This window comes from Xyrauchen texanus, chromosome 43, assembly GCF_025860055.1.
Source record: "Xyrauchen texanus isolate HMW12.3.18 chromosome 43, RBS_HiC_50CHRs, whole genome shotgun sequence".
NCBI classification, from domain to species: Eukaryota; Metazoa; Chordata; class Actinopteri; order Cypriniformes; family Catostomidae; genus Xyrauchen; species Xyrauchen texanus.
Window position 1 is genome coordinate 15,245,517 of NC_068318.1, and position 10,989 is coordinate 15,256,505.

The 10,989-nt window shown below is 40.6% G+C and overlaps 1 protein-coding gene across 1 annotated transcript; it reads left to right on the forward strand.

The window, feature by feature from the left end:
- Nucleotides 1-610: 610 nt before the first annotated feature.
- Nucleotides 611-8,961, forward strand: LOC127636218 (protocadherin alpha-C2-like). Its single transcript, XM_052116652.1, has 2 exons — nt 611-3,266; nt 5,591-8,961. The coding sequence occupies exons 1-2, from the start codon at nt 855-857 to the stop codon at nt 5,612-5,614; spliced, it is 2,436 nt and encodes an 811-aa protein (XP_051972612.1). The 5' UTR covers nt 611-854; the 3' UTR covers nt 5,615-8,961.
- Nucleotides 8,962-10,989: the final 2,028 nt, after the last annotated feature.

Sequence of the window (10,989 nt, forward strand, 5' to 3'; positions counted from 1 at the left end):
TTTTCACCCTTTGTAATAGTTGTGTACGAGTCCATCAATTGTCCCCAGTGTGAAAAAATGGATCCCAAAATCATACAGTACTATTGGAAAGGAGTAAATTATGCAGAAGATGCTGGAAAACCAAAGGATATGCAGGAACTGGAGGGTTTTTCTGAAAAACATTGGGTTAAACTACTCAAGGACTAACAAGGACTCATGAACAACTATCACAAAACTAAAAAACAGTTGCTGATCATCCAGGTAACATCAACAAGGTACTCACTTACAAAGTTCACTTACTTTTTCCACAGCACTGTAAATGTTTAATGGAATGTGTTCAATAAAGACGTGAAAAATATGAATTAAGCATAATTTTAAATATTTAATTGAACTAAATTATTTTGCATTTATGCCTAATTTATAATGTAGATTACTCAAATGTATTGCAGAGAGAACATTCTTCCATGAATAACTTTTTTTATTCATAAAAATATATCTTTATGAAATCTTTAACATTCACACGATGTCGCTGCAATACTGCAAATCACGTTGAAGAGGCGAAAACAGGAGAGGAAGTGCAGGCAGAGACCAGTCCTGCTTTTTGCTATCACAATGCTGATGGATAGAGCTAGTGAGAGGAGGACTGAGTTAGCGAAGCTATCCTGAGCTTCTGGGGATGATTATTAATGGAATCCAAGGCACGACACCAAGGGGAGCTCTCCTGGATATATTTAAAATCCCAAATACTCGCTAAACTCAATTGGTCTCGGAAATGTCAGTAATTGTGCTCCTTCGACCAACATTTTTTTTTTTTTTTGGCGAAATCTTTCGCTAGAACGTGAGCCATTGCATTGACATTCCCTGTGCGCTCTGCAATGGAGCCGCAATCAGGCGTGCCTCCGCGGAGATGGCACCTCTGCTTTGTGTTCCTCCCGGTGATGTGGAGTGTCGCCTCAGCCGTGACACGATACTCCATCCCCGAGGAAATTCCAGTGGGCTCCGTGGTCGCAAATATAGCTGGCGATTTGGGCCTTGATGCACACAGCCTCTCGGAACGAAAGGTAAAGCTGGATTATATTCACAGCAAAAAATATTTAGAAATAAATAAAGACACAGGAGAACTGTTTATCGCCAAGAAAATCGACAGGGAGAATTTATGCCCCGCCAAGACCTCATCGTTCTGTTTTCTTAAGATGGATGTGATTATCGAGAATCCAATACGCATCTTTAATATCGAATTGGAAATTATGGACATTAATGACAACGCGCCTCAATTCAGGCGGGAAAGAATACCGCTCGACATATCGGAATCCGCGACGCCAGGGGAGCGGTTTTCCTTAACGAATGCAGTGGATGCTGATGTCGGAGAGAACTCTATCGAGACTTATTATCTGAGCGAGAGTGACGAGTTTACGATTGAAATTCATTCTGGAAGTGATGGAACCAAATACGTTGACTTAGTGCTAAAAGCTAGTTTAGACCGTGAAAAACAAGCACTACATACGCTAACGCTCACCGCCGTGGACGGCGGCATACCTGCACGGTCAGGTACAGCTAGCATTATCATCCAAGTGTTGGACACCAACGACAACGCCCCTCAGTTAGATCTACAAGTTTACTCCGTTGATTTGATCGAAAACGCGCCGAATGGGACCCTAATTATGCAGCTGAATGCAACAGATTTGGACGAGGGTACAAACGCAGAAATCATATACTCTTTCACTTTGTACACATCTGAGAAAACACAGGAGAAGTTCTCTCTGGATCCCAGCAGTGGAGCAATAAGAGTTAAAGATGTGATTGATTTTGAAGAGGTTAAAAGCTTTGAGATGTATGTTGAAGCCAAAGACAATGCGGTAAATCCCCTGTCTGGTCAGTGTAAAATATTAGTGTTCATCACCGATCTGAACGACAACTATCCTGAAATTACAGTAAAATCTTTTCAAAGTTCAATCAAAGAAAGTGACCCCATAGGAACAGTGATAGCTGTCATCAGTGTGAGTGACAGGGACTCTGGAGATAATGGTAAAGTTGTCCTCTCAATCTACAATGCAGAATTGTTACCTTTTGCATTGAACAAGTCATCAGAAGACTTTTTTGCATTAACAGTTACTGAGACACTGGACCGTGAGAAGACATCCCATTATGACATCACACTTCATGTAACTGACAGAGGAACTCCACCTCTGACTGATAACGAAACTATCAGTTTTGTAATTCAGGATGTCAACGATAATGCACCAGTGTTCCCCCAGGCCCTTTATACCATTAATGTGATGGAAAACAATGAGCCTGGGGCTCTATTAGCCACTCCCACCGCTCACGACCCAGACCTGCATGAAAATCAGTATCTGGTATATTTTATAATTGAAAAGGAGATTGCCAACACGTCAATGTCCATGCTTTTTTCCATCAATCCAGAGAACGGCAACCTCTATGCTTTACGCACATTTGACTTCGAGAGGGAGAAGGAGTTTCTATTTCATATTGAAGCTAGAGACTCTGGGGTCCCTCCTCTTAACAGTAATGTGACTGTACACATCATCATTCTGGACCAAAATGACAACACCCCACTCATAGTGTCTCCATGGTGTCTGCAAGGCTCTGTTATCGAGGAAATAATCCCAAGATCGACTGATAAAGGATCCCTGGTCACCAAGGTTATTGCGTTGGATGCTGACTCTATGCAGAACTCCCGCATAACATATCAGTTTCTGCAGATCACGGACACTACGCTGTTTAGCCTTGACCAGTACAATGGTGAGATACGAACCACACGTATGTTCAGCTATAGGGATCCCAGACATCAACGGCTGGTCATCACGGCCAGAGACAATGGAGAACCTCCTCGCTCTGCCACGATGACCATCAAAATCTCCATAGTGGAGCAAGTGGTGACGCAGTTTACAGAAACCACAGAGGTGCCTATTGAATATGACTTATTCACTGATCTAAACCTGTATTTGCTCATTGGTTTGGGTTCAGTGTTGTTTTTGCTGCTCATCACTATTCTGGTCATCATAGTCCTTAAATGTCAAGAACCGAAACAATCGAATGCGGCTCCACATGGTAGGAACAGCATCGTTAGCCAGAGAAACTCCACTATTGCTGACTCTACGCTAATCTCTAGTGATGCCTATTGGTACAGTCTATTTCTGGCAGAGACCAGAAAGGGAAAGGTGGTGGTACGGCAGCCCCTTCCTAACGGGGCAGGGTTTATTGTGTCAAGTGTCCCAGGAAGTGCTGCACTGACTGAGACCAGTGCATCAAGGTCTTCAACATTACAGGTAATAATAATATCTCTTTGGGATGCCAATGTATTTAGTCTTGTATGTGTTGACACAATGTGCATATACATTTGCCCCCCAAAAGTATTTTAATGTTTAAGCCACAAAGATGTTTGAATATAATGGCATTAGAAAACAAAATATAAAACAAGTGACATTTATTGTAAAGTGAAATAGCACAAGCATTTCAAACAAAACAAATGAAGTTTATTAGGTTTTAAAAGAAAAAACAATAGATACTATTATGCTTTTGGGGATTTTACCTTTCCTTTAGTGTGTAATGTAGCGTTTGTGCATGTAAAAGGTCTGCAAAGTTACAAAGCACAAAGTCCATGCAAAAGGGAGTTATTCTCTCCTACAGACAACATTGCTCATGAACTACAAGAAACGGCTGGATAGTCCTGCCATTTCTTCCGTAAAGTATCCATGTCACTATATAATACATTTGCATAATGCCCGCCTAAGGGCTACTTTGTCCCACCCTCAAACAAAGAGTTTATAGCAGAGGCAAGGATGAGATGTGTTAGTGTTGTTGCCATGTCGAGAAGACACTGTTTTCTTTACTGCAAATGCAAAATCTCTTTGTTTGTACTTCCAAAGGCAGACGAATTGAAGAATCAGTGGTTAAAATGTATTTTAATTATTTAGCAATACAACCACAACCAATGCTGGATTTTCAAGTCGGTTATCCCTGAAAGATGGTGCAGTTCCCACTTTGTTGGGACAATCTGGCGCTTCAGAATCACAACCTGTAGCTACTGTGTACAACCTGTGCACAGCTGTAGGTCTCTGCTAACCTGCTAACTAATGTTATTGTGTTGAAATAGTTTTGCTAATCAGCTGCGGGCCCACATTTACCTACAACTGTGTAGAATTATGCAGATTGTTTATCATTCTTACTATCATGAATAGATATGAATAGATAGTAAAAAGTGTTGATATGGATTTATTTTTACAAACAGTAATTTTATGTCTGCGGGCTGGCTATTACCTAAAACTGTGTAACAAAATGGTCGAGCTCAAGAGTCTTATATAATTATATAATTACAAGCTGTAATGTTATGGCCAGTATCCACTGTAGTCAATGGCTAACTTGCTCACTAACTCCCTAATACACCCGGTAATGTCCAACCGAGACAAAGCCTCTGTTCTCCGTTCATAGCGTGGGTGAATAAGTTTGGCTACGCCCATTCCAGCAAAGATGACTAACTTTGATGCACTATGTGTCTTTTACTTGAAGCTTTGTTAGGTTCACAATAATCAACAGTGTAGTTGTATGAAAGCTACAAAAGTAAAACTTACCACTGGGAAACGTCCTGCTCAAGTTGTGCTTGCGAAGGTGGTTCGGGTCGATCGGCTTGTTCTTCTAAACTTTAATTATTTAATTCATTATTGGACTTGGGCTAGAGCTGGTATGCCAAAAACTGACACCATTTTCAGCCCCAGACTGGGCTTTTCAGAAAGGGGGCTTTAAAGAGAGAACCTAAAGCAGAGCGTTTGAGCCAGATGATAAAAATAGGTTTGTACAGTATGTGAAGAATAAGGTTTTGTTTTTTAATTTTTTTTACATTAAAGCATGCAAACCTATTCTAGTAGAACCCCCAAAATAAAATCATGAACCTGTAAATTAGCATAATATAAGATCTTTAAGGCCAAAGTATTTGGACAGCTTCACCTTTGGTTAATCTGCTAGGGCACCTGTATGTACATGAGGGGAACTGACATCATCCACAAATCACATTGGGCTGGTTAAAGGTAATTGCAAAATGGCTAATCAAAAAGAAGTTAGTTCTGAGAAAAGGTTTCCCTGATAAAAAAAATTCCAGCATTGCTGGTCACTAGCTTAAGTTGTGTTCTGGTCCCCCAGCATGGCATGCTGGTGTGCTGGTGACCCTACCATGCTTTTTAATTAGCTAAACCAGCTTCACCTGAAAGACCGTGCTGGTCAACCAACTTCAACAGCTCTGTTTTGCTGGTGTAAATCATGGCTATGCTGGTCCACCAGCTAGACCAACACCAAACAAGCACTATCCAGCATTAACCTGATTAGACCAGCAAGGGAATTGCAAGCTGGATAGGCTGGATTGTTTTTGTGTTTTTTTGCAGATGCCACTTGGTCCACTTGTCAAAATACTTAATGGGGTAGCTGTATGGCTGCATGTGTATACTGTAAATGAAAAACAGCATTAAAACAGATCTATTTTATAGATAGTTTTCTGATTACCCTGCTAGAAAAAATCACAAACAAGTAACGTTATTCTATGAAACCAGATTTGTTTCATCCTCTGGGCTGATGATTAACTATGTTTTCTGTGTGCTGACAGGAGTCGAGCAGTGATTTACCATGAGCTGACTGATGGATTACAACATTCTACAACTGCCAGGATCTCTGTCCTTGAGGGGATGACTGATCACTTGTTAATCATTACTTCAGGGTTTAACTCATGCAAGACTGTATGTCAGTCACTTGTAACCACATCGAGCATGACTTTGCATGGCTAAGTGAAGGATTAAAAAAACACATTTATCTAAAAGACTTATAAATAGACACTACAATAGAGGAGAGAGAGAAGTAATACTTCCAGACTACTGGGAAAACGGAACTGAACTGGATAGAGTCTCGCACACATTCATTTTGGATTTATGGATTCAGGAAGACATGAACTGCACAGACATTAGTAGCAGAGATCAAACAAGAGACAAGATCTTGTTTAAAAGGAGTTCATTATAATTTTACATAGATAAAACATGCTGACAAGAAAGCTGTGATCTGATGAGCACAATCTTATGAGCCAGGCATTGACTTTACCTCAAAATATTTTCTTTTACATGTACGTGGTATATATGCAGTACTGTGCAAAAGTCTTAGGCACATAAGATGTTTCACAAATGCATTTGTCTTAAGATGGGTATTTATATCTTCAGCTTTAGTGTGTCAATAGGAAATATAAATATTAGTCTCCCAAACATTACTTTTGCAAATAGAAATGATTGGAATAGAAGAACAGGGAGCCCTGCAATAGATGTCATGGCCCCACAGAGCCCCCCCACTGAACACTGAGTTAGTCTGAGATGACATAAAGAGACAGAAGCAATTGAGGCAGCCCAAACAGACAGAAGATGTGGTGAATTCTCCAAGAAGCTTGGAACATCCTATCAGCCAACAACCAAGAAAAACGGTGTCCAGGTGTACCTAGGAGATTTGGTGCTGTTCTGAAGGCAAAGCTGGTCACACCGAATATTGATTTAGCTTTTTTATGTTTACTGGACTTTGTATGACATTAAGTGAGAAATGAAACTGTTTATGTCATTATTTTTGAAGACATCCTCACTATGCAACATTTTTTACAGGTGCCAAAAACTTTTGCACTGTACTGTATATACAGTGAAAATTAGATTAATATTATTTTCTGCTGCCCACCAAATGTATAAAATCATTTGCCTTCGCCAAGTAGATTTTATAAATTCATAAAATATACTGTTTTAATACTGGAAATATGACAAAGAGAAATCACATCAGTATGTCAGCCAAAGCGACATGCCAAAACTTTACTGAAAACGAAGGGGACAGCGAAAAATATTTTTGGTGCAAAACTCAGTATACTACATTATATACTGTATATATACATATAAACATACAAATCTACTTGTTTTCAGATGCTAGCAAATTATCAGAACTACAATATTATCTTGACACAAACAGAAAGAATTAACAACCATGATTATAGTAATATTGAACTTGCATGTGGCTGCGTTGCATATGTGTCTGTGTTTGTTTATTTGAAAAGTTTGACCTAAAAAAATTATGTTTACTGTTCAGCCGGTTCCCGCCTCCTCCTTGCCCATCCTTTTTTAAATTTTCTCCCCAATTTGGAATGCTCAAATCCCAATACGCTCTAGATCCTCGTGGTGGCATAGTGACTCACCTCAATCCAGGTGGTGGAGGACAAATCTTAGTTGCCTCCACGTCTGAGACCGTCAATCTGTGCATCTTTTCACATGGTGTGTTGAGCGCATTACCGCGGAGACATAGTGTGTGTGGAGGCTTCACGCCATTCTCCGTGGCATCAGCTCACCACGTGCCCCATTTAGAGCGAACCACATTATATCGACCATGAGGAGGTTACCCCATGTGATTCTACCCTCCCTAGCAACCGGAAAATTTGGTTGCTTAGGAGACCTGGCTGGAGTACCTCAGTATACCCTGGATACAAAGTCGCGACTCCAGGTGTGGTAGTCAGCATCTTTACTCATTGAGCTACCCAGGCCCCCTCCTTGCCTATGCTTAAACTGTTACAGTGGTGCCAAAACCCGGAAGTGAGGAGGGATGCACTGTCGGAGTCCTCGCCACTGCCATCTGCCAGGGGAGCAGCCATGGCCATCTTCCTGGGATGGAGGGGTTGCTGCTGGTTGCCGAGAGCCTGAGGAACTGCTGCCGTCCACCGAGAAGGGGAGGAGCGGTTCCGTCTGCCAGGGGTCAGAGGTCTCACTGCCGTCCGCCGGGGGAGGAGTGAGTTGTTGAGGAGATGTGGAGGGGGAGTAGGTCAGTCTGCTGGCACCCTGACCTGAATCAGACGGGGGAGGAATCAGCTGATCAGCGGGAGAGTGAGAAAATTAGAGTCACGCTGTTAGAGAGAGAGAGACGCATGCAGCCACGTTACATGTGTGTCTGTGTTTGTTTATGTTTGTTTTAAGTTAAGTTTGAAATTAAAACTTTGTTTGCTGTTCAGCCGGTTCCAGCCTCCTCCTTGTCCATCCTTAAACTGTTACAGAACTCTTAAATCTTTTTTGTACAAGAGTTAACAGTTTCTTTTAAACTGCTGTTCAGTGTCATTTTTGGCCTTGTTCATTGCAATTCTTGAAGTTTTATTGTTTTATATTATGAAACTGTCAAAATCTTGACATCTTTTATGCTGTTTCTTATATGATGAACACTGTGCAGTGTTTTAAGCACCAAAATTTGTGGTGAAATATTTGGCAAAAGTGTAATTATTTAATTACAGGAATAAAAATGGCATTCTCTCTCTTTCTAAAGCTGTCCCAAACTATTGATAAGAGACATGGAGATGAGGTGTAGGAGGGACAAAAGAGAAAGACAGCGAGAAAGGAGAGAAAACAGTAGGACTATAGGTCACTTGGGACATGTGAACTGTATTTAGATGGTCATATTGCTTGCCTGTCACCAGGGCAACAACTTTCTGCTTGAGAAAGCCACTAGAAGTAGCAATCAGTATTGACAACCATATTATATTCTGTCCTTCAAGTTACTTTCTTGAAAGACATCAGTCCAAATTTGAGTTCCTAGCAGCATACTTGACCATAGAGCATGAGTAAAACCGTAGGTGTGCCTTTTATCTGTTTGGTCTAATGTAGGGAAATAAAGAGTGCCTAAACTTAGATCTGACAAAGAGGAGATGATCACTCTGGTCCCCATCTGATTAGGAAATTCTACAGCTCTTTTCCCACCAACCCATGTTTATTTGGGAAGAAACAATAGCTGGTAAAGTCTATTTATATATAATAAAATACATCACAATCTCATTGACATCCCTTGGAGTTCTCTTGTTTCAGTATTTCTATTTACTTTCTGTAACCTTACATGCAAAATGCCCTTATGCAAACAAATGCCTTTGTGTCCTTGTTGAACTGTATGATTTGTCCCTTGCTTGTAAATACAGCAATGTGAATAAAAGCATTTACAGTATGTTTTTGGTTTCGCAGACTCATCTATTACTGAGAAGTAGGGCTTGAAAGTGTGTTTGAGGTTAAGCAGGACTCTCGGTGTAATCGCATAGTGACAGAACACACCACATATTTCACTAGTGCTGACCTATGCAGCACTGTCTCCATAGTAACAGTAACTATGACAAAAACTCTTCTCCATATTTAGCAAAGCACACCGTTTTTTAACATCCCCAACACACTGTTTAAATCAAACATTGAAAATGTACACAGAACTATACTGCCTCACACAGGCAAAACGCAGGAACTACATATTTTGTCATATAATTGTATGATTGAAATCTGCTCTTGTAGAGAGATCAGTTAAGATTTGGCTCTATTATGGTCAGATTACGAGAAAATAGATCATATAATTGTTTTCTTGTGCAGTTCAAGGATATACAGCTGCAGCACATAACATGACAGCTTATGAAATGTGATTTGGTGTTGCATGGACAGGAGGGAAGTACTGACACATCTCTTTATACATACAGGTGAAACTCGAAAAATTAGAATATCGTGCAAAAGTTCATTAATTTCAGTAATTCAACTTAAAAGGTGAAACTAATATATTATATAGACTCATTACAAGCAAAGTAAGATATTTCAAGCCTTTATTTGATATAATTTTGATGATTATGGCTTACAGCTTATGAAAACCCCAAATTCAGAATCTCAGAAAATTAGAATATTACGTGAAATCAATAAAAAAAGGATTTTAAATACAGAAATGTCGGCCCTCTGAAAAGTCTAATCATGCATATGTACTCAGTACTTGGTTTGGGCCCCTTTTGCATTAATTACTGCCTCAATGCAGCGTGGCATGGATGCTATCAGACTGTGGCACTGCTGAGGTGTTATGGAAGACCAAGATGCTTCAATAGCGGCCTTCAGCTCTTCTGCATTGTTTGGTCTCATGTCTCTCATCTTTCTCTTGGCAATGCCCCATAGTTTCTCTATGGGGTTCAGGTCAGGTGAGTTTGCTGGCCAATCAAGCACAGTAATACCATGGTCGTTGAACCAGGTTTTGGTACTTTTGGCAGTGTGGGCAGGTGCCAAGTCCTGCTGGAAAATGAAGTCAGCATCTCCATAAAGCTTGTCTGCTGAAGGAAGCATGAAGTGCTCTAAAATGTCCCGGTAGACGGCTGCGTTGACTCTGGACTTAATAAAGCACAGTGAACCAACACCAGCCGATGACATGGCTCCCCAAACCAACACAGACTGTGGAAACTTCACACTGGACTTCAAGCATCTTGGATTGTGTGCTTCTCCATTCTTCCTCCAGACTCTGGGACCTTGGTTTCCAAATGAGATGCAAAATTTGCTCTCATCAGAAAAGAGGACTTTGGACCACTGAGCAACAGACCAGTTCTTTTTTCTTTAGCCCAGGTAAGACGTTTGACATTTGAAGCCCATGTCCAGGACCCGTCTGTGTGTGGTGGCTCTTGATGCAGTAACTCCAGCCTCAGTCCACTCCTTGTGAAGCTCCCCACACATTTGAATGGCCTTTTCCTGACAATCCTCTCCAGGCTACGGTCATCCCTGCTGCTTGTGCACCTTTTTCTTCCACACTTTTCCCTTCCACTTAACTTTCTATTAATGTGCTTTGATACAGCACTTTGAGAACATCCAACTTCTTTTGCAATTACCTTTTGAGGCTTTCCCTCCTTGTGGAGGGTGTCAATGATGGTTTTCTTCACAACTGTCAGGTCAGCAGTCTTCCCCATGATTGTGAATTCAACTGAACCAGACTGAGAGACCATTTAAAGGCTCAGGAACCCTTTGCAGGTGTTTAGCTGATTAGAGTGTGACACTATGAGCCTACAATACTGAACCTTTTCACAATATTCTAATTTTCTGAGATTCTGAATTTGGGGTTTTCATAAGCTGTAAGCCATAATCATCAAAATTATATCAAATAAAGGCTTGAAATATCTTACTTTGCTTGTAATGAGTCTATATAATATATTAGTTTCACCTTTTAAGTTGAATTACTGAAATG